Source organism: Mastomys coucha, unplaced genomic scaffold, assembly GCF_008632895.1.
Source record: "Mastomys coucha isolate ucsf_1 unplaced genomic scaffold, UCSF_Mcou_1 pScaffold22, whole genome shotgun sequence".
NCBI classification, from domain to species: Eukaryota; Metazoa; Chordata; class Mammalia; order Rodentia; family Muridae; genus Mastomys; species Mastomys coucha.
The window spans coordinates 55,824,988-55,849,652 of record NW_022196905.1 but is presented as its reverse complement, the minus strand read 5'-3'; the positions used below and the strand labels follow the sequence as shown (position 1 = coordinate 55,849,652).

The 24,665-nt window shown below is 40.6% G+C and overlaps 1 protein-coding gene across 3 annotated transcripts in view; it reads left to right on the top strand.

The window, feature by feature from the left end:
- The window catches only part of Arap2 (ArfGAP with RhoGAP domain, ankyrin repeat and PH domain 2), a 171,843-nt gene that overhangs the window by 5,381 nt on the left and 141,797 nt on the right, over positions 1–24,665 (top strand). For all 3 annotated transcript variants that reach the window (XM_031342369.1, XM_031342371.1, XM_031342370.1), the window contains one exon: positions 9,758–10,795. In XM_031342369.1, coding sequence (XP_031198229.1) covers positions 9,897–10,795 — 899 coding nt within the window. In that variant the 5' untranslated portion in view covers positions 9,758–9,896. The remainder of the gene's footprint in view (positions 1–9,757; positions 10,796–24,665) is intronic.

Genomic DNA, 24,665 nt, shown 5'->3' with positions numbered 1-24,665 from the left:
AAAAAAAAAAAAAAAAAAAAAACAAGTTTATTGGAAGTTCTACAAGGAATTCTATTATATAAATGCTATAATATAGAGAGGAAATTCTATATATTGTATATAAATTTTGTCCTCTTCTTAGTAAGGAACCTGAATTTCAGGAAAGTTAGATAATTTTATGAAAGTATTCAGTTAAAAAATAGAGAAGCCACAGTCAGGGAGATGGTTCACTGTGTAATAGCATTAGTCTGGCAAGACTGGTGACTTGAGTTCAGTCCTATGAGCCCACACCCAATGCTGAATGTAGTGGTGCCTCTATAATCCCAGCATGCCTACTATGCTGTAAGAGATGAAGTCCTGAGAACTCCCAGAAACTCATGGGCCTACCAGCCTGGGGTATATATGTAGCACAGCAAGAGAAACAAGAAAGACCCTGCTGGAACACGACAAGGTTGGAAAGCAGGAAGCAGCACTTCCCCCACCACACACACACACACACACACACAGAGACATAGGCACAGAGGGAGAGGAGGAGGGAGGGAGGTGGAAGCAGAGGGAGAGGGAGAGAAGGGATGGAGGGGGATGAGGGGGAGAGAGATCAATAAAATAAATTAAAGAGTGGAGAAGCTTGGATTGCAATTTAGGCATTATGGTATCTAGTATGATGTGGGTGGATTTAATGGGGATTAAGGGCAGATGGAGTAGGAAAATCTCATGGACTGATCGTACTGTACTTTCAGTATTGAACTGTCAAAGGAGGGGAATAAAATGTACAAGGAGTTCATTCTGTTTCCTCTCTCATCTCTGCTTTATCAAGTTGCTATCTTAACCACTTTGTCTGTGTACAGTTGAATAGTGGTATGCGTGTTTATACTCTTGTGGAACAGATTTTCAGAACTTCTCTTCTTGCTAATTTGAATCATTATGCCCATTAAACATTAAACACACCCCCACCTCTCTACTCATTGATGCTCACAGTTTACTCTTGCTTCCTACAGATTTATTTGATCACTCAGCATAACACTTACAAGTGTGTTCTTTCTCTGACTGGTTTAAAATTTACTTAGCAAAAAAAGTCCCTAAAGATTCAACAGCATGGTAGGATTCTTTCTCTCTGTGTCCACCTCTGTATGTGTTAGGGCATTCATGTGTGTGTACATGATTGCGTGTGTGGACATGTGTGGGCACACATGATCCGTGGGTAACCAGAGAGACCTCAGTTACTTTCCATCTCACTTAGTGAAATGGTGTCTTTCCTGTGAACCTCTCACCTGCTCATCTGGCTAGGCAACCTGATCTCAGGATCCCTGTCTTCTCTCTACCAAGTACCTAGAGTACAGGAAGGCTGCCATGCCCACCTGGTATCTACATGGGTACAGGGGACCAAAACTCAGGTCCATATACTTGAAATGCAGGTATTTTACTGTCAAGTCATCTCTCCAGCTTCCATTTCTTTAAAAAACAAAAAACAAAAACAAACAAACAAAAAAACATAAACCAAACAACGACTAAAAGCCCCACCTTCCCTCTGCCATTGTTTGGGTGCACATTGTGATCATTCATGTGCCTGTATACCTTGGCACATTGTGATCATTCATGTGCCTGTATACCTTGGGTTGCTCCTTTTGTTCTCATTGGAAGTTGAGTCTTTTGGTGCTGATCCTTTCTCCTGAGGTTCAGCTGTATTATTACTCTCATCACTGCTTCCTCCTTTGGCTGGTAGATATTATTCTGTTCTTATTTGATTGTTTGGTGAATTTCATGGTAGTTACACATAAGTGGTCATTCTGCAATGATATGTCCAGAATAAATATTACTGAAGTGTATATTACCATTGTTATAAAAAGTGATGTCAGAGGTGTTTACCATTAACTTGTTACTGGCTGTTAAATCTCAAGCAATTAACATGTAAATGAACTGAGCCTTCTATATTTAACCACTTATATGGATACCCACAACCGTAATAAACCCAAAGGTTATATAACACTTGGGCTTGCAAGTTATGGAGTGTAGTAACTTAAGTAGGACTCTTTAGTGTAGTGGTTCTCAACCTGTGGGTGGTGACCTCTTTGTGTTTATATGTCAAATGTTTACATTACAACTCAACAGTAGTAAAATTACAGTTCTGAAGGGGCAACAAATAATTTTATGGTTGGGGGTCACCACAGCATGAGGAACGGTATTAAAGAGCCAAAGCTTAGGAAGGTTGAGAAACAGAACTCTAGTGAGTCTAAGTGTTCATGAACAGGGCACTAACGAGAGGAAGAATGTGACACCACTATCTATTTACCATTTGATCAACTGAGTTTGCTATAAAGAAACATCAAGACCAACAGTGGGCCTTGCTTTCCAAGAAAACCGAGAGATTAGCAGGAAAGCTACCCAGATGATTCGCAACAATGAGTGTTGTTAACAATGTAAATTCCAGGAGAGATGACCGAGAATGAGTGTGTCTGGAGAAACAGGGATAGGCTAGTGGTTTAAATAAAAACATAGGGCTGACAAGATCCAGTCTGAGGAATGACCAGTTTGAGGGACTTGTCTTCTTATAGGGAGTTTAATTTTGCCACATAATAGGGTAGGTAAGGAAGTGGCAGTAGGGAGGGATGGTAAAGGTGCAAATTTTAACTTGGGCCTAATATTCAAGGCAATGGCAGTTTGGAGTTACGTTCAGACCTTCAACATTCTAGCCTGCTTTAAAGTATGGAATTGAGTAAACTGCTAGAAACACTTTTTCTCAACATCACTTCCTCTTTTGCTTGTTTGTGTGGAACGAGATTGTTGAATGTTGTCTTTATGGATACTTGGAGTTAATATCTCAGTCTTAAACAGTGGACTTTCTTTGTGTGCAAATAATGATACCCTTTTCCCATGACTATATTTTTCACCAAAACAGAAGAGAATGTCTCTTCACTCTGTGACCTGAACTAGTTGGTGCACCATCCTATTGATTTGATGCCTTTCAATCTACTGAGGAATAAGCTACATGTCTTCCAAAGTTACTAGCAAGTTGAAGGCAGAAACAGTTTTTCATAACATGTAGGGAACTGATTCATTCCTGTTAGGAGTGAAAATAGGTACCATTTTGATGATATATTGCATCACCTCTCTTGACTGTGCTACTCAGTCTCTGAGATGAACAGAAACAGTTTCTAGTATCCAATGGCTCTAACCCCAGGAGACAGTACCAGTCTACTGGGAACTACTGTTCTAGAAGACAATAATCTTCCATTGTTATTAGACTCTGTAAGACATGTATTGTAGGACATAGAAAGTTGCATTCACTTTTGAAGCTGTGTTTAAAATTTCATCTTAATCTTGCGAACTTATGATTTTTAAGCCTGTTATTTTATGACAAGTTGTAGCTTCCAGTTCACCTAGAGTTAAGAAGATGGGCTTCCTTAATGGATTAAACATCATGAAATCCAGTTCTCCAAATGCCTTTTTTTTTCCTACATAAGGAAATACATTCAACAAAGGTGATTCTAGAAATTCAACAATTTGCCTGTCTGAGCACTCAGTGCCCTTATAATTTAATGAAGTGGCTGAGGTACAAACCAACTTTTCCTGTTGTTTTCATTCCTACTTCAAAGAGATGAAGCAAGCTCCACTGGGAAAGGGTACAGACAGGCAAGAAGTGAAGAGGGTCCAGGGGCCTGGGTTTTTTTACATGTGGCAGGAGAGGTCATAGGTGCCCAACAGGTGCTTTGGCATGACTCCAGCTGATCTCCTGCCATATTTTACTCCCAACCTAAGGACCTCTTAGTGGTTAGATGGAATGGAGGAATTTGATTCTATTCTATTACTGCAACCTACAAGTGTGTTCACTTAGAGACTGAATTTTAAAATAATGAATACTTCCTACCGGTCATCCTGAATACATATAAGGTATGTAGGAAAAAAAAAAAACTGGTTGGGTTCAGTTACAACAAGACTAAAGTAGTTATGTGTGCTTAACAAAGTAGATGGTGGAGGAAGCAATCTCTGAAAAAAGACATCCGTTGAGAGTAAGCAGCTGATGGAGTGAGTCGTGAGCAGTGGGGATGTGCAATATGTGCTGGAGATGAAGAACTGAAAGAGATGAAGGAGAGAGAAAAGGTCCATGTTAGACACAGGCTGTGGCTTGCTGTGGAGCCAGAGCCAGGGGGCGTGAATGTGGGAAATTGTGGAGAGTGTTAGGATGTGGTTTGTGTTATAAGCATAATGCTTCATGCATTGAGAATCTGCAGTATTTATGGAGGGGGCCAAGACAGAATTAGAGAGGTTGGTTCAAGGACCTGTAATAGTGTTCTAAGGTAAGTAAGATAGTGGCTTTCGTGGTGGCAGCAGGAAAATTGAGGAGATGTAGTTGGATTCAGGTTAGAGCTCAGTAAGATAACTAGACTTCTTAAGTGACACATAGGTCATGCTTGTGTTGTATGAGTCTAAGTGGTATTCCCCTTCTGGTTGCTTCCTCATTTAAGTACATCAGAATAATAAGGTTTTGTGCACAGTCATGTTTACAATGCACATCATTTGTACCATGACTCAACACATGTTGATGTTTATGAACAATATTTTGGTGTTAATGGGAAAGTCTGGAAGGTGATCAGTAACTTGGCAGAATGTATTATGGCATGAGAGTAAAATAATAATGGGTAACCCAGACTTGGTGTTCAGTGTATGTTAGCTGGTATTTGAAATGCTTCAAATGTATTAACTCATTCACTTCTCATAGCAGTCCTATGGGGGCTGGTATAGGAATGAGTTATATTGATTGAGGAAGCTGAAGTAAAGAGACACTAACCACTTACTCAGGTGCACATGGCCTGTGGGTGGTGACTTTTACTTGATCCAGATCACTTTGGTTCAGAGTAGCCCATGGAATGAGCAAAATATGGCTAAGATTATGCTCTGGAGGTACTTGTCCTCTTAGATGATGTGAGATCAGAACCCCCTAGGGTAAGGTGGGACCTTTGAGAAGCGATTAAATCACAACTATTGTGGAGCCTTTGTGGATGAGATTAGTGAGGTTATAAGATAGAAAGAGCAAACTTGTCATCTTGTCACCTCTAATGCAAGGTGCAAGAGCATAAGTGGGACAAGCTGAGGCCTCACCAGACCACCAGGAGTCTTCCTCTTGGATTTGTTGTCCTCCAGAGCCGTGAGCGGTGTATCACTATTGTTTATAAACTATTCAGTTTAAGCTATTTTGTCATAACAGCATAACTGGTATGAAGCAACTCTCTTTGTCTTTGAGATCTAACACAAACATGATTTACTTCTTTCTTCTTTTTCTTTTTAACACAAGACCAAATAAATATTTATTTCCATCTCCATGTTCATTTAGTTACTCTGTAGGGTATCAAAAGATCAGCCTCCAAACAGAGACTGAAATAATTCTCAACATACATCTCTACCTAGCATCCCAGAACATTAAAAATGGTGTGGAACATATTTAAAGCATGGAGAGGGATTGGTAGGGAGAGTCGAGATGGTTTCAAAGCCAGAATAAAAACTAAACGTGTGTGTGTGTCTCTGTCTCTGAATCTGTCTGTCTCTGTCTCTGTCTCTCTCTCTCTCTCTCTCTCTCTCTCTCCCTCTCTGTGGTTTTTATACTGAGTTTTTCCCTGTATTTGGTATATGCATATGTTTTTCTGGGTGGCTGAATCAAGGACAGGGCAGGCCAAAGGCTACATTCAAAACTCCCTCTGCTCTAACAGAACATAATGCATAGGCCTAAACAGACTGCTTCTTTCTCATGACATGAAATAAGTTCTTCTCCCATGGACCCTAAACTCCTCTCTACACTTCAACTCTGTCTCTGGTCTTTCTCTGAGAACAGAAAGGAATGAACAGTAGGAACTTCTAAGTAGTGAGCACACATCTTGTACTGGAGTTGAATGTGTAGTATGGGTGAATGCTAGGCAGTGTTTGAGTTGAATGGCTTCTTTTGATCTGTACTAATGCTCAAGTACCTCTGAGTGTTTGCCTTTCATAGAAAACAAAACTGAATCGCGGTGTTGGTGTTGGGCCCATACTTGAGTTCTTGTTTCTAGGAAGTGAAGGAGGCAAGGCTTGATCATAGCTTGACCCCATGTTTGTGTGCAGCGTGTTGGGAGTGTTAGGATTTTCCATTCAAGGGAAAAGAGCTGTAAAACACAACTTGAGGGGTGGCTCCAGAGCAGGCTTGAGGACTGTACAGGATTTGGAACTCTGTTTACCACCTTCAGTGCACAGCCCAAGTATGTATGATGGATACTGAGAAACATTTCCAGTCCTGCTATCCATAGTTACTGCATAGCAGATTTCTACACAAGTCCCTGGAGAATCACTGAGCCAGACCAGGCCCTCCACTAACCCCGTGGGAAACACAGAGGGCTGCTGTTGTCTGGTATTGAAGAGTGTCCCCATCTCTTTGTATCACACTACTTCCTTTGGAACAAAAGTCTCCTAGGATAAGACTTGACTTGACCTATGAACATCATCGCAATGTCTATGGGTGGAGAGCTTCTTCCATGTCTCCAGAGTTTTCCAACTTTGCAGCCATATTTGGCATATTGAATTATAGCAGAGAAGTGTTAGGTAGAACATTGATATATCTGTCCTAGGCTAAGACATGCTGGAAATAAAGTATATACCGTGAAAGGAAAGACTTTGTGTATGAGAACACAGACACACTCAAAACAAGCAAATCTAGCAATATAAGTTTTTCAGTTATGTCTATCCCTGATAATCCAGTTCCACAACTCACATTCCAAGAGCTAGTCATAGTTACATATGGAGAAAAGGGCATGTCGTTCTATTTTAGGGACCCAACTGTTACCTACATAGAGGAGGTAATACCTGCCTCCTCAGAACTATACATGGTGCACAGAGAAGAAGATACAACATATGCTAAAGGAACAAAAATAGCTAGCTTCCTGCCTCAGGAATAACAGTTAACAATGAGCTGAAGTGAGGGAGGGATGCTGGTAGATCTAGAGAGTTGGAATATAATAGGAGAGTTCTTAACAGAATTGACTTCCTACAAGGAGACAGTCACAAGGTTTGAGGCTTGGTGTGTGCTTACTGTTTACATCAGTAGACTCTGCTGCTGCTGCTATTTATTTATGTATGTATGTATTTATTTATTTTTAAACAGAGGCTAGCCTGTGGCATGGCACAATAAAAAAACTTCACCTTGACAATTGTGAGACTGATTTTCGTAAGTCATTGATACCTGGAATAAGGGAAAGAAGAATTACTCAGGAGCAGTTGTACTTTCTTAAGCAATAGGTGTGGTCCTGGGCACAGGCAGGAAGAACAGAGGAGTATGTAAGTGAGTTGATAAAACAAAATACCACTTGATACATAACAAAATACTACCGACTGTGTGGCTTAAACATCAGAAATGTATTTCTCATAGAGGCTGCGTCAAGTTGCTGGCTGGCAGATTCTGATTCCATTCTTGGAGCACCCTCTTCTTGCCATGTCCCCAGGGGGGTGGGGTGGTTATGACCTGGGCAGGGGAAGAGCAAGCTCCATGCTACCTCTTACAAGCATCTCATCCTGTTGTATCAGAATGTCATCATTTAAGTAACTAGTTCCCAGAAATCACTCTCTCCAAATAGAGTTCTACTGAAGGTCAGGGCTTTAGCGTAGGAATTTGGGAGGAGAGGCATGCTTACTCTGTAGGAAAGAATAAAGTCAGTAGTTTGTCTGTTCCCTGTGTGCACTTGGTGACACAACAGTGAGCTTGGAGAGTTCTTCTGGATCTCAGAGTTGAGTCACTGGGGTCAGGTAATGGATACCACGCATAGCAAGATCTGAAATTCTCTTGAAATACTTCTGTGCTTTGCTAAAATTGTTTTTTGTGCTAGTAGTCTTTCTGTGAGAGCTGGTAACCATGACGGTGACATTTGGAATTTGTTTTACCCCAAAGGACAGTTTTTCTGATCCTTTTAAATTATTCGCCAGTACATTGTGCTTATAATTCATAATGAGCTGGATTCTGTAGTCACTTAGTGTATACATTGTAGCAGTTAGTTCAAGCTAGTGTCCTGAAAATAATTTATATATTTATATATATGCAATCTACTACACAGTAAAGTGGTTTTTATTTGGTAGTGTGGGTTAGCGCCCTCCCCCACATCTTCCATGACACAGGCATTTCCTGCTTTCTTGCATTTTAACTTCTCTGCTTTTGTAGTAAGGCCTGAACAAAGATGGAAGGTCTCTTCTAAGGCTCTCCCTGTTTGACAGTGTTTGCTTATCTTTTTTTTTTTTTTTTAATGTTTAGGGCAGTACCTTTTGTTCCCTTGCACATGCTGAGTCTATGCAGTGCCCTTTGGAGGGCACTAGCAGAAATAATGTTCAGAGAGACACTGAAGAAAGGAAATCGGTTAGGGAGCTTTCCCTTGTTTGTTTTGTGTTGTGTTATAACTTTTATATGTTCATTCTTTTCCTTGAAGCATAAGGCATAGAAATCTGCACAGACTCAACACACCATATACCTTACACTGAGATATATTAGCTTTTTGAAAAGCCTGTGATGCTAGGGCCAGCGGCATACACCTATAATGGTGAGCTATTCTAGTCGGATATGTTTGGAGGGTCACAGATTTGGACTATAGAAGTAGTTCAAAGCCAGCTGAGTCAACATAGTGAAATCACTTTAAGCTTTCTTAAAAGGTGAAAAGCTCCATTATAGAGCACTCACATAATATAAATGGGGCCCCAGGCTCCATTTTTACTACTGAAAAAAAAAATACAAAGATTAAAAACAATAAAGCAAAAAGCTTTGAGGAAAAAATGAAACCTGCTACTAGACTCTGCTAGGAACACGTTGAAGGAAAACACAGACCTTTAAACTCTACACTTCACCCTCTCCTGGTTTTCCAATACTTAGAAATCACCTAATTATTATTCAGCGGGTGTTATCTTGCATATTAACACTGACTGCTAACACATAATGCTACCTGCTCTTTTGAAACATAAGGAAGGGTGGAGTCTGCCTGCCTCTTAAGGGTCAGAAACAGCAGTGGAAGCTGTTCCTATAAAGCAGCTGTTAAGAAAAAACACCAGCCACTAGCCATCGAGAGAATAAGCTGTCAGTGTCTTTGGGGGCTCTTGTTTAATACACCCACTTTATGAATATTTCATATTAATTCTAAGTCTTGTATCTGACTGGATGCTTGCTACTTGACTAGAATGTACTCCTTGGGAAGTTGCCTAGTAACACCTGGAGTTTTAATTATTATCTTCAGATGTCATATTGCCCTTTATGGAGAATATTAATCAGGACTTTATCTTACCCAGCTGAGTTATTCTATTTTTTTTGAATATTTTTAATTGTTTTTAGGTGAATATTAGAGAATGTCCACAAAGGCTTTAAGAACCAGTCTTCATCATTTGCCCTTGATTTTATCAGCTAATGAGATAAATTAATTTTCATCACATGTATACATTTGTGAGACTTGGTTTAATTTTGGTATTATGACAGCACTTCTGTTCAGCAACTTTGTGTTAAGCCTGGGAATTGGTTTTCAAGACCACAGTCTAGTTTCAGCAGGTGGCAATCGTTGCCTTATTTCTGTTTTGTTTTCCAAGAGTAAGTAAGTTTAATATAAAACCAGGCTTTGCCAATTGAAGCCTATGTTGGGGATGAGGCTTGGGGGTAAAGCGATTGCTTAGCATGTCTAAGATTTTGGGTTGATCCTCAGCACTACTAAAAAAACATATATATACATATATATATGTGTATATATTATATAATTATATTTCCTTATAATGAAAATATCCTAATTGTGTTTTCCAGGTTTGAGCACATGAACAGAAAATATCATTCTAAAGACTTTTGTCAGAAGTGATAGAGGAAAATAGCCCATAAGAAGTACATCCTTGTGCATGTCTCATTGTGCAGCTTTTAATATTAAGATAGTAATGAAGCCACCATTATGTCCTCAGTCAGTGAAGTAAATGTGGACATCAGAGATTTCCTGATGAGCATCAATTTGGAGCAGTACCTCTTACATTTCCGTGAATTTGGTTTTTATACTGTGAAGGACTGCACGTCAGTAAATGACAGCGTGCTCCATCAAATTGGAATATCACCTACAGGACATCGTAGGAGGATACTTAAACAGTTACAAGTGATCTTTTCAAAAATGCAAGACTTCCCAATATATGCAAATGTGCACAAGGCAAAGAGTGACAGTGCCACAAAAGAGCAACAACACAGTGTTCCATTTTCCAGCAGCAACACCTGCATGGAATGTTCTGATTCTGTTACTGTCCATAGTCCTGGCCCGACCCCTTCAGAGATGGTTACAACCAGTACCTTTAGTGAAGGAAACGGTCTGCCTCCTAAATCACATGATAAGCTATCTCTTTCATTACATGACCCACCCTGTCCAGAAGAAGAGCTCCACCAGAATGTGGATTCTTCCCAAGATGCTTTATTTGGTCATTTAAATGTTAAAGCAGATTCTCTGATTACCAAGAAGGCTGTGGAGTATACAACTGGAGAAGAACAAACAGAAAATGTCAGTTTGGTATCAGAGGATTCCAGCAAGGCACTTAGCACGAACCCTGAATGTCTTCCCTCTGTGGACCTCCCAACATCAGAAACACATTCTGGAAATGGAACTAACGGCATGTTAGAAAGCTTCCCGCCATCTCCGTTCTTTCAGTTTCAAGGAGAGATGGTTGTGAATGAACTGTATGTGCCCTCCTCGCCAGTCCACAGCCCCATGAGAAGCCGGAGCAAGTTGGTTTCCAGACCTTCTCGATCGTTTCTCCTGAGACATCGCCCTGTACCAGAGATCCCAGGGTCAACAAAATCAATTTCAGGGAGGTAAGCATTGAGACAGAAACTTTGTGTATTCAATATGGGAGGCTTTATTAATTTTTAGCAACAGTGTTTCCAGCATCTTTTCATTGTTCTTGTTTCAGACATTTTTACCCCTGTGTTCTTTGTGCTGCATGTAACTCCCCAGATTAGTTCACACACAGCTGCTGGGGACTGTAACCTTCCCCTGTTTCGTTGGGGGTATCCCTTTGCAACCCCTGAATATTTGTTCCCTTATCTCCCTCCTCATCTGGTATTGTGTTCCATTAGGACTAGATCACATGTTTGAGTTGCTGATTCTCTCCCCTTCACCATTTACTCTTTGGCAGTGAATGCACTTTCAATGCCAATTTCTCATTGCCCGGCACAGTGCTTGGCACCAATTAATAATTCAACACAAATCTGTTGAACTTGGAAGTAGTTGCGCTGGGCATGAGAACACAGAAAAGGGAAAAGCTTTGCAGTCTAATGCAGAAGACAAGTGTAGAAAGTAAAACTTAAAAGTAACAAGTAAAAAGATCACGGAAGTACCAGCACCCCAGTCAGAGGGACCCTACTAAATACAGTTGGGTTGCAGGTATTCCCCAGGAGCCAGATGATTTCAAAGAAGCTGACTCCAAGCAGAGAGAATCTTCCATCATTGATCAGTTATACCTAAAATAGTTTGGGTTTTCTCCAGGGATGGGCAGGGTATGATCTACCTACCTTTCCACTGATTGCTACACTTGGTTCTGCTGGGAAGTTGAGGTGTGGTTTCAGGCTTTCTGCTTCCACTGCAGGCTGACACCTCCCACAAAGGCGCCTTTCCAGCCCGAATCTGGCTGGGACTGATTCTTTTGCCTTGTGGGACCCTTGGCAGTTGAACTTGTATTTGCAAGAGAAAGGGGTAACAGTACATCTCTGTAAAGTGTAACAATTTGTGACCTAGTGAAATTTATGTATTTCTACTATATTAGAACATAAGGTCTTTTGAGGGGAGAGACCATAATTAATTTCTCTTTGCTATGATGGGCCTGACAACAGTAGCAAAGTCTGGTGCTTGCTGGGAATCAGCAGTAAACGTATCACCTGTAAGTATTCAGGCCCCAGCTTGCTCCATAACTTTTGGCCAGTCTGTCCTTCACAGAGACCCTGGAAATAGGGGCAATTTTCTCTCCATTATCTCATTGGGATGCAGTCTCCGGTTTATTTTCTCAGGATCTCAGGGTCAGGGAACTGAGATCTGATTCCAGAGAGGTGTCAGTGCCAGCAGAGAGGTGACACCTGGTGTTTACCAAGCAGCAGTGGTAATAATGTAGTTTAAGTGCTTAGCCTCTAGCTTGCCTTATAACGTCCAGAACCTACTTTGTTTTTTTTTTTTTTTCTCTTCTTTTTGTTCAGTATTTATTTTTAGAAGGACTAGACAATATTCATAGCTTAAAAATCACCATTGAAGTCCTGAGGCACATGACCGCTGTAGGAGAAGACTGCAGACTGACAGCGTGTCCCTCCTTACATACAATTATCACAGTATGTTGACTGAAAACTTAGCATAAGAAATATATCGTGAGATGATAAAAGAAGATGTTTGTTAAAAAGGAAGAAATTATAAAAAAGTACAGTATTATTGCAATATTCAATGATTGCAATAAAGAGCATTTTTGGGGTCCTGGTTGCACTGCTGAGTCTACTTGTGATCATGGCAGGAGCCTTGGTTGCTAGCATAATGGAATGTAATTATAGAGTTATCTTCTCTGAAATTCCCAACATAAAGATTATAATTACATCCCTTCTCCCTCTCCCTCCTCCCCATACATCCCATATAGCCCTCCTTGCTCACTTTCAAATTCATGGCCTCTTTTTTCATGAATTGTTGCTACTTATGTATATATATTCCTAAGTATAATCCTCTAACTCTGTATAATGTTCCTTGTAACGTTTTTCAGGGCTGTCGATTGGTATTAGGTAACCAGTTGGTGGGCTCTTCCCTGGGGAAATCTGTTTCTCCCACTCTGAGCATTCCTTAGTTACCTACAGTTCTTTCTGTAGGGCTTGTGGAGCCCCCTCCTCCTCCAGTCTATGTCACTAAATCTGTTGCTGCTATTAGTTATTCATTCACTTTCTATCCAGATCAAAGTCTCCCCCTCTCCTATCAGCATCCCCTCACTGCCTTTCTCCTGTTTCCTCCTCCTCCTCTTCTCGGAGAAGGGAATGTGCCCAACCTGCCCTGGTGCATCAAGTCTCATCAGTACTTAGCACATCCTCTCCCACTAAGGCTAAACAAGGCAGCCCAGCTAGAGGAAAGGGATCCAAAGATAGTCTTTCTGGCTCCTCTTCTGCAGTGGTCCTAAGCCTTAGGTGTGAGTTTTGTAGATGTATCCAGGGGTTGGACTCCATAACTCTGGATTTTAATTGGTTATAGTCTTTTTTTTTTTAAGATAGTAGTCTCTGTCTATTGCATTGAGACGTTTCTTTGAAGAGAACTAGACGTATCTGGTTATAAGCACCAATGCAGTAATAATATTCAGGGATTATGCAAGTTTAGAAAAGTAGCGTTGTAGTTCTCTTCCAGGATTTAGGATTTCACTAGCCCTGGGTAGTTACCAGGTTTCCAGTATCAGATCTGATTTCCCTCTTGTTGTGTGGATCTTAAATCTACCTAAAGAGCTCTTGGTTACTACCAAGGGTATGCACACCACTACTACCCACTGCTGTACCCTTAGGGGTATCATGCCATGTTAGTATAGTGGGACCCGATTTCTTAATATGGATTCTAAAAAGATTTCTTCATCTATAAGCATTTGACTCAAGATTATACATCACCCATTATTATACAACCTTCTAGCTTTAAAATGCTTGCTAAGTTGGAACAATTAAATAAAAGCCCACAAGTCTTCCTATAGCTTTCTGTGTCCGAGAGGGGTCTACTGTGAGTGCATACAGAAAAACCGAATCCTTTGGTAAGTCTGCAAAGAGCTGTGAGAAAAGAAGCTCTAGGTTTAAATCAGATGGCCTATACTATTTTTTGCAAGTTTTAAAGATGTTGATGCCCCTATGTAGCTGCATAGAAGAGCTGTGAGAAAAGAAGCCCTAGGTTTAAGTCAGATGGCCTATACTATTTTTGCAAGTTTTAAAGATGTTGATGCCCCTATGTAGCTGCACAGGGCCTGTGGTGCTGCACTGTCATCTTCTGAGAGTCCCAACAGGATGATACAACTAGGTGGATATTGGAGTTAGAGCAGAAAGCTTTGCAAACAAGTACTAGCGCTCCTGGTGCAGGGACCATCACAGAGAAGGAAAGCATAAGGAACAGTGAGAGTACCCGCACACCTCGAATGGGGCATAGGTACCAGCTGTGGAACAGTCAGAGTACCCGCACACCTCGAATGGGGCATAGGGTAACCAGCTGTGGAACAGTCAGAGTACCCGCACACCTCGAATGGGGCATAGGTACCAGCTGTGGAACAGTCAGAGTACTTGCACACGTCGAATGGGGCAAAAAGCTGTGAAAAGGAAACTAATTCTGTGTACAGTGTAAATAACACCTAAGGGTTCTTTTCTTATGAAGTATGTACAGCTTACTCTGGGTCTAGTGGCATCTCCGCGTCTGTCCTTGATGATAAGGATGCTATTGCTTTTACTGGAAAACCTCATCTTCTGCTTTTAAAAAATAATTTCAAGGTTAGAGCAGTGTCCTCCCGCCTGCTGTTTTAAACACTTGAATGAAGTGCCTTTCATTTACAATATTCCAAATGCCAGAGTGGTTTAGCTCTGGCTGCTTTAGATAGAAAGAATCTCAGAATCACATGAAAGCCTACTGATGTTAAAACCGAGAACTTTTTAAAAATTCAGAAGTCACATAATACGGAGATGTGTTAGAAGCTAATGTCTGTGTAGTGTTCATAGTGTGATGTTTAGACTTGGTTATTGAAATCCTTCTTTTCTTCTGTTGTGGAGTAAAGAGAAATCCATGCATCTATTACAAATGGAAGCTGAGGGTGTAGCCCAGCATGGAGAAAGCCCTGAATTAGGTGTCCCTCAGCACTGAATAAACCAGGTATGGGAGTGTATGCCTGTTACCTGAGCTCTCAGGAGGTACTCAGATCACAAAAGGAACAAGCGAATGAAAAGATTTTCCCAAGGCCACTGTCTGTTGTACCTTGTGGTCCTCTGTATTACAGATAGTATACCACAGCTTCACAGTGCTTCAGTAGGACCCTTCAAATACAGCTGCGGGTTACAAAACGGGAGTGTCTCTTTGGTCAAATAATATCTCTAAGAGATACTGCATGTACTCTTTTGGTGCCTGATAACAATAGTGTTTTGTCTCCTCCCTCTGTCCTCTCTCCTGACTTATCAGACACAGTTGCTATTCTAGTTCTGTGTTTCTCTTCTTGCCTTGACTTGTTTCTGAATTCACACCTGTTCCTTTTCTTTGAAGAGCAGATCTAGTGTGGTGGGGAGGACAGTGGGTGTCACATTAGTTCCCTCCTTTTCTGTCTCTACTTTGACTTGGAGCTGTTCTTTTGGAGCCCAGAGCAGAAATTGTGATGAACCTCTTTCTGTTTTTCCTTAGGAATTCTGGGAGTGTCCCATGACCCCATGCAGGATAGTCTTGAGAGAAAAAGAACAGATGTCTTAGATCCACTAAAAGAAATATGTTCCTTTTCCTCTTCTGCACTTTAATGTTTTTTTGTATATAGTTCATGCACCTGTTTGGCACTTGGTACAACTTTCAGACCTTCTCTTTTGGATAAAATACCCTCTGAGCATTTAAAGAAGAGGAAAATGAGGGCTTGGGAAGGGAGCAGTGTCTAACTGTGAAGGTAGAGATCTGTTTGCCCTGGAGTAGATAAAAAAATGTACCTCCATTTCTACCTCATTTTCAATATCTTAACAACCTTGGGTCTGGCATGGTGGTTCATGTCTATATTTCCAGCCGTCTGGAGGCAGAGGTAGGAAGATTGCAGGTTCCAAGCCCACCTGGGCTGTGTAGTGACATTCCATCCTAGATAAGAAAAGCAACTCAAACTTCTTCCCAGTGTGGAAGAATATTTTATATACTTTAATAGGAAAATTAACACAAAGTGTAAAGGACAGTAGTAGGCAATTACTGAATTGAATAAAGAATTTTAAAAGCAAAAACAAAAAACAAAAAAAACAAAAGGGGGCTGGTGAGATGGCTCAGCAGTTTAAGAAGACTGACTGCTATTCTGAAGGTCCTGAGTTCAAATACCAGCAACCACATGATGGCTCACAACCATCCATAATGAGATCTGATGCCCTCTTCAAGTGTGACTGAAGACAGCTACAGTGTACTTATATACAGCAATAAATAAATCTTAAAAAAAAAAGAATTATATAAGCTCATTTATGTTTGAAGCAAAGTTAGAGTTTGTTGAAAAAATTTTTTAATAAAGATTTACATATGATTTAGGAAAGTGAGAGTCCTGTGGGAAGAGGTGATAAGCGCGCGTGCACGCGCGCACACACACACACACACACACACACATATACACACGTAAATACACCTAAAGATAAGTATGCAGAATTTCAAGAGAAAAAATTCAGCGAGTCCATCAAGGGGTGGTGGGTGTTTAGGGTTGCTTTCTTTATGCAGTTGGACTGATTGATGGTCTGTGCGTGTGTGTATGTGTGTGTTGTTTCATTGGTGCTAAAGGTTGAGCATAGCAGGGACCATTGCATGCTAGGCAAATGCTTTAACACAGAACTATTGTTTATTTTTAACTTATATTGAGACAAATGCTTACCATTTGCCCAACCTAGCTTTGAGTTTACTGTGTAGCCTAGGAGTCCTTGAATTTAGTGTCCTCCTGTCTGAGGAGTTGATATAACAGGCCTGTGCCACACTAGCAGGTGTGGTTGATAAGCAAACCATAATGTGTGTGTGGGGGATGCATATTGGTAAGGTAAGGAGGAGGGGAGGAATTGGGGAGTTCCAGGAATGGGTCCAGACTTTCCCGGAATAGGGTTACTGCAATACAACTCTGTTATTGTGTTAGCCTTCAGCCCCATTTGGTGTATGCTCCACCCCTGCCCCACCCCATGCCTATTTAGATCTATGATACTTCATTTTCCTACTCAGAGATTTTCATTTTAGGGAAATAGAAAAGGGAAAGAGATCCATTTCTCTTAAGTACTCCTGCTGACCCTGGGCTGTTGACCCTCCTGTGCATGGAAGAGAAGCCTGCCTGCCTGCTGTGGAGGTATCAGAGGCGCTGCCAGTGACCCCAAGGTTGGAGTGGGCTAGAGAGATTGCAGTAGTGTCTTTGTAGCATGGAGCTGTCGAAGTCTAGAAAACACACATTCTAGAAGGTTCAACTTCACATTTCCTTTAAAGCGGAACAATGCTAAGGAGTCCTCAAGTCAGATTTTGTTCTTCTTACATACTTGCTTCACAAAAAAAAAAAATGCATGCTTTCAGAATTATTTTGCTTTGTTTCATATGTTGAGACAAGAGGACAACTTGTAGGGACTGGTTCCCTCCTTCCATCATGTGGGCACTGCAGAGCAAACTCTGGTCCTAAGGCTTGGCAGGAAGTGCCTTTACCCGCTCAGCTATCTAGTTTCCTTTCTTGTCAGCCCTAAGGAGAATGCCTTCAGATGAAACCTGACAATTGCTTCTAGATCTCAAAAGTTCTGAGTTGGACATGTAATTAAAATTTAAATAATACATTTATTGTTAGAGGGTGCCTTAGTTAGGGTTTTCATTGCTGTAAAGAAACACCATGACCAGGGCAACTTTTTTTTTTTTCTCAAGACAGGGTTTCTCTGTTTAGCCCTGGCTACCCTGGAACTCACTCTGTAGACCAGGCTGGCCTCAAACTCATAAATTCGCCTGCCTCTGCCTCCCAAGTGCTGGGATTAAAGGCGTGAGCCACCACTGCCTGGCGTCCAAGAGAACTCTTATAAAGGATAATGTTTAATTGGGGCTGCCATACAGGTTCAGAGTTTCAGTCATTATCATCAAGGTAAGTGCATGACAGCTTCTAGACAGGAATGGTGCTAGAGGAGCCGAGCGTTGTGAGTCTTGATCTGACCACAGCCAGGAGAGCAGTGTCTTTTCTGCACTGGGCAGAGCTTTAAAGTCCACCTCCACAGCGACATACTTCCTCCAACAAAGCCACACCTCCTAACATACCACTCCCTAAGGGCCAAGCATATTTAGACCACTTACAGAGGGTCATAATGTGTATCCATCTATGTAGGACTTTACAAAATAATTAAGGTCATTCATTTATACTGTCTTGTAAACAAAGCATAAAAAGGCATATATTAAACCACAGCTTATGCCAATAGATTTAAAATATTTTCAGGTAATGTGGTAGACTTGGTTGCTCAGCCCTGTAATGATCATTTTTTCTTAGTCCTAGGCCGTTTCTGAGATGCTCATAGATAGAGACTCAGTTGTGCATTATGAAGTTTACATTATAGTTCTATGCTCCAAGTAAACCACCCTTTGGTTTTGAATGTAGATTTGCCTGTGTTAGATAGATATTGTGAAACCTCAGTGTACTTTTAAAGAGCTGCCTAAGGAATGTAATAGTTTCCCTTCTGGCTTCAAGTCTGTAATGGTCATTTGTTACCACTGTATAGCTGCAGTTTAAAAAATATTCTTTGAGATGAAGATCTCTTACAGGGTACATGATTATTTCTGGGGTTTGACTGCCTTGCCCAAATAGTATTTAAATACAGCTTGTAAGGGAGCTCTTTGATATTACTCTGCATATCAGAGCTTTCTTGGCAGTTTTAGTGATTAACTATTTTGTGGAAAAGGGGACTGGAGAGATGGTTCAGTAGGAAAGAACATTTGCTGTGCAAGCATGAGGACCTGAGTTCGAATCCCAAGTACCCATGTATAAGCTAAGCAGGGATTCATAGCCCTCTAACCACAGCTTAGATATGTGGGACCCAGGAGCTTGTTGGTCAGTTGGTTAGCCATTCTAGCTGCAATGGGAACTTGTAGTATAGTGTGAGATCATGTCAGTCAGTGAGGCAGGTAGCATTATGGGAAGATACCTAATGTCCTTCTTTGTACTTTACCTGTGCGTCCTGGGTATGAACACCTGTACATTAATGCACATGCACCACACACACACATGGGCATGAATGTGCCTATAATCACACATAACCCCCCCCACACACACACACCCCACAGTATGAAAATCACTTCTATAGGTGTATTGAATATTCACTTGATTCAGTTATTCTTTACCTTTGTATCCAAGACTTTCAGTGTTGACAGAATTATTCACAAGCTATAAAATAAAAAGCATTCTAAAACTTTATAAAGTGGAACAAAAGTTCTTAACAGTGGTAACAACACACCATACAGACAAAAAACAAAAAACAAACAAACAAACAAACAAACAAACAAAAACAGAACATCTTTTCATACTAGATTCAAACTTTAGTTGATTAAGAAATTATCATGTCAGTTTGCTTGGCTCTTCTTGCCATGTCTGAAGTTATCTGTACTTGAAAGTCTGCATTCATTCTTCTTTGTATGACTTTTGGCTTTTGCCACAGATGCAGTAGCTTGGCCACAAACAGCATGTGTTTGAGGAAGCGGTCTTCCTGTGTAACAAGGTCTGGCCTGGGACTCCCCATCTCCCTGCTTTAGCTTCCTGAAGTTCGGATTTCTCTGGGTACTACCACTCTTGATTCTTTTATATGTTCTGTATCTTGGTGTCTCAGTACCAAAATGAAGACCTTAGCATATATATGTGTGTGTGTGTGTGTGTGTGTGTACATGTTCATGTGTGTACGTGTATATGTATGTATATGTATATATATATATATAATATATATGTGTACATACATATATTGCTGGTACATATTTTATGATATAACTGCTATATAATACTATATTTGAATGCAATTCCACTAGTACATTATTGAAATGTTGTCACTATTACAAATGAAGAGAGTTCCTATTAAAGACTTTCCAAAACAATTTAGATTTACTGAAAGGACAAACAAATTAATTTTCCTACTAAATATAATGGCACTTGACTCATTTCCCCCTGAGCTCTTACATAAGTAAACACAGTGATGGATGGACTCTTGAAATAAGTATCTTTTAAAATTGACTTTTTTTCACTCCAGGAAATTAGTTGAGGGTGAGGATGGCTAGTCAGCAGAGGCCCTGGCCAGTGGGACCAAGAGAAGAGCTTAGCACTGTGAGCTGGAGTAACAGTCCTATTACTGACTCTATTCATGCAAAGTTCCTGTCTTTATTGCGTATTTGTTTTTTATAAGTTATGATATTATGTAGGGAAGAGGCAAACATGTTAGGATTGGGTTTACTCCCAAGTTTTGCCAAACTCTAATACAATTATCTTTTAATTTTATGGATTTTATCATTTTCTCTTGATATGAGTAGATAGCTGGAGGAACCAAGCCGAACCAGGCTTGAGTCCAGGAGCTCTGGTAAGAATGAACCACCCCTTAGTGAGGGGAAATCCAATAAACACATAGTAAAAGGGTGAAAGAAGATTCATCACTTAACACAAGTCAGATGACCACTGGGGATAACTCCCAAAGTGCTATTCTTCTGAACAAGGAAAGCAAAATGCTTTTGTTATAGTGGTCTCTTAGTTACTAGCCTCTAGATGGAAGACATTTAGTTGAGAGACACAAAGAATAAAGCCAAAGTTTACTTAGCAAAGGCTAAGGGCTCAGAGGGCTATCGAGGCTTTCCCAGAGAAAGGCTATATGAGCCAAGAAGCTTCCATGTTGGCGATTTGACATATTTTTATGAACATTTTTGAAGTGAGTAGTATATTGGTGGGATAAGTTGATCATTTTTTTTCTCCGAAATCATGATAGACATGATTTTCCTTGTATGGTGTTTCACCCTATAATCCCCTAGAAAAGCCCAATAAGGTGGCGAGGAGGATGTTGATGTTGATGTTACAGTGAAGGCTGGTGGAGAAGGCGCAGATGCCGCATTAGCACATATGCACAGGCAAATGGCCTGCTGCTTTAGTGTCTGATATATTGGGAGCAACCTGCTGTCAGCCTCAAGGACAATTAACCACAAAGGGCTCTTCCTGACCACCAGGGGAGGAGACAGCTGCCAGGAGAGGAGCCTCAGCTTTTTGAATTAACTCATGTTTCACTCCTTTTTGAGACTGCTGATGGTCCAAGGTTGATCTTGTGAGAGTCAGTTAAGAGGTTCTTGTGATCCAAGGTGTTTTTGGATTTTGTTATTTTTATATTTTGCCTTTTTTTTTCAGTTTTTTTTTTTTTTAATGTTAGCTTACAAAGCAATGTGTTTCCTCATGATACCTTCAGATATATCAAACTTTGTTCTCACCTCTTCATCTCTCTCCTACCCCAATGCCTTCTCCCTTGCTTTTTCTCCACCTTCAGCAGGTGTCATCATCTCTTTAGTTCTTTCTCAAAAGGCTTCGATTATTTTTAAGTGTGTGTGTGTGTGTGTGTGTGTGTGTGTGTGTGTGCGTGCATGCACACGCGTGTGTGACTGTGTGTTGGTGTTTCAGGATGATTGCTGGTGTCCTCAGAGACCTAAAGAGAATATTGGATTTTGGGAGTTAGAGTAAAGGAAGTTGTGAACTACCTGACGGGGTACTGGGAACTGAACTCTGGACGTCTGGAAATGCAGGAAGTGCTTTTCCCCATGGAGCCATCTCTCATGTCCTTCTACTGTCATATCATGTATACTCCATTATTCTCTTCACCCTCTAGGGATACAAAGCAACCTGCTCATTTTACCTGCTTGTGTATGTTTTCTGGACTGACCAGCCGGCACGGGATAACCAACTGGTGTGCTCTTCTCTGCTGAAGACTTTTTCCTGCTCTCATGTCTGCTTATTTTCTGTAGTTGTTCACTTTACATCCCAATCGCAGCCCCTTCCTTCCTCTCCTCCCAGTCCTGCCCTTACAAATTTCTCCCCCCATTACCTTCTCCCCTTCTCAGAGAAGAAGAAGCCCCCTTGGGTGCCACCCTACCCTTGGCCCTTGGCCATCTAATCCCAGCAGGACTAAGCACCTCCTCTCCACTGAGGCCTAACTAGGCAGACCAAGTAGGTAATAAGGGGATCCAGTGGCAGACAACATTGTCAGGAACATCTCTTCCTCCAGTTGTTAGAGGATACACATAGAGACCAAGCTGTACATCTGCTCCAAATGTTGGGGACACCAGGATGCAGCCCCTGCAAGCTCTTTGGTTAGTGGTTCAGTCTCTTTGAGCACCATGGGTCCAGGTTAGTTGACTCTGTGGATCTTCCTGTGGTGTCCTTGACCCATCAGATTCACTCAGTTCTGTCTCCTACTCTTCCACAAGAGATGGTGAGGAATATCTCTGGGAGTAGCTGGTGACCTGGGATTGGGGAGGCTATAGGGAGTTTATATTTCGTCTTTCACAGTGATCTGTTGTAGAAAGAATATCTTGTGTATTGTATGGATACATCACCTGTCAATTGAAAAGGCAAGAAATAGAAGGTAGGACATCTGTGAGGCAGAAAGAATTCTGGGATAGAGCCAGGCATGGAAATATGTTTCTGGGAAGATGTGAGGAGATAGATATATGGTACCTGAAGATAGGTAACCAGCCACATGGCAGAGTGTAAGTTAAAATAAATGTGTTCCCTAGTCAGAGAAGAGCCTAGCTATATGGCCAAAATATTTCTAAATATATTTTGAGTCTGAGTCTTATTTCAGGGATCATGGGCAAAACCAGGCCTAACTTCTACAAATCCCTGAGTCTCATGTGCTAGAGTTGCTTTATAAACTTATCAGTTGGTACTGGGTTGTACATTCTGTATTTTGATGAGTTGTGGTTGTTTGTAATGGTCTCGTCTGTTGCAGAGAATTGCTTCCTTGCTCAGGGAAAAGAACTACACATTTCTTTGGGTATATGGACACATATTTAGAATGTGGTTATGGATTATGCTAGATTAGTAATGTGAAGGTTGTAGCTTGTCCTCCAAGATCCATGACCTCACTTGCCTGGGTAGTTGCCTAAGATCATAGCATGAGACATGATTCCTCTCATGTTGAGTGGGTTTAAAGTCCAATTAAAGAACTGATGGTTACTGCCAAAGTATGTGTGCCCCTACTGAACCCTCAGGGTTATCATGCCATGTTGCTCTGTTGTGGTTCATAGGTGCCAGAGCTGGGTAGGATTATGGGTTGTTGGTTTCATTTCAATGCTCACATAGCTACAATTCTGGTATCTTGAAAGCTAGTCCTGAGAGAGGAGGCTTTCAGGCTAGATCTAGCACAGGTTCCAGGCCCTGTATCGAAGTACATGATATCTTCAGTATAGCAGCAACTTACCTTCCACCTAGATGGACAACCAAGGGTAATAGGAGTCTCTTTGGCACCATGACCAATGACTTAAAAGAGGACTTCTCTTGTTTGGTGATGGTGTTTTCATTAGTGTTTGGCTCTTGGGAACGTATTGTCAGCAAAAATGTGAAAGTTTCATTTAAACTATATATGTATATGTATATACCAACTTATGTGTTTCGTAGGTAATTTTAGATATTTTAGATAATTGTATGATTCTTTGACTTTTTCAGAATTCTCTGTTATTTTACCCTCCTTCGTTTTTGTGTATTTATCCCCCCCTTCTAATATATGGCCCTCCCATTTTTCTTGTTTTAACCCTCAGAACCCTTGTACCCTAATAGTCCCCTTCTCTAATGCTCCACCTCTACAATGGCCCTGTTTTCTGGAGTTCTTCAAGCTTACGTACTCACATCTGGATCTTTTGGGCTAGGACCCTCAGATGAGAGAAGACACGCAACATTTGCTTTCTGAGTCTGAGTTACTATGCTCAGTATGATATTTTATAGTTCCTTCCATTTACTTGTGAAATTCATGACTTCCCTTTTCTTTCCAGCTGATAGCAAGAATTGCCATATATTTTAAACAAATAACTGGGCCATAGATTGTGGGGCCATATGCTGATTTTCTATTTCATCCTCTTGTCTATGTCTAGTACTTCACTATTGACTTGGGCCATATGCTGATTTTCTTTTCATCCTCTTGTCCATGTCTAGTACTTCACTGTTGACTTGCTGATTGGATTAGTGTAGTTTAGATTAGATATTGAAATGATAGAGCATGTGTCTTCCAATCCTGTGTTCTTTGAAAATTTATGTTGACCATTCTAGCTCATTCACACTTATATGTAAACTTTCAAGTAATCTTAGTAACATTTATTTTTAACTCCATTGAAATAGTATATATATATTTTTAGAACTTATCCATATATATATCAATATAAGGAGAATTGGGATTTTAATAACATTGTATTTTCTAATTTATGAATGTAGTACATTTATTTAAGAAACTTTTTAAAATTTTTTCCCAATAATCCATCAGTTTTTACTGTCCAGGATTTGTTCAGTTAAAAGAATAGTTTTCATGTTTTTATGTAATACTATAAGAAAAATTGAATTTTGTAAGTTAGGTCCCCAGTTATTTTCATTGCTAGCATGTAGAGCTATCAGAGTTGTTATTTACTCTTTTTCCTGAGACTTTGGCATACTGAATAGTTTGAGAAGAACATGTGCTAGCACCTGACTATTATACCCATTTTTAGAAGGTCTGAGAGTAGATTCAGGGCCATGAGTTTCAGAACTCACTGAGATAAAGAGTGAATTCAAGCTTGACCCAAATTATAGTATGAAATGATATGATATGATATGATATGATATGATATGGGATGATATATGATATAGTATAACCCTGCCTCGAAACTGTGAACACAAATAATGGAAGCAGATCTTCCTTTCTTCCTTCTTTCCTTCCTTCCTTCCTTTCTTCAGAGGAAACACTTAGTCCTTAGTTCCAGGTTTTAGTACACCTATCTCAGATTAGCCCTTTCTTTTTTTTTTTT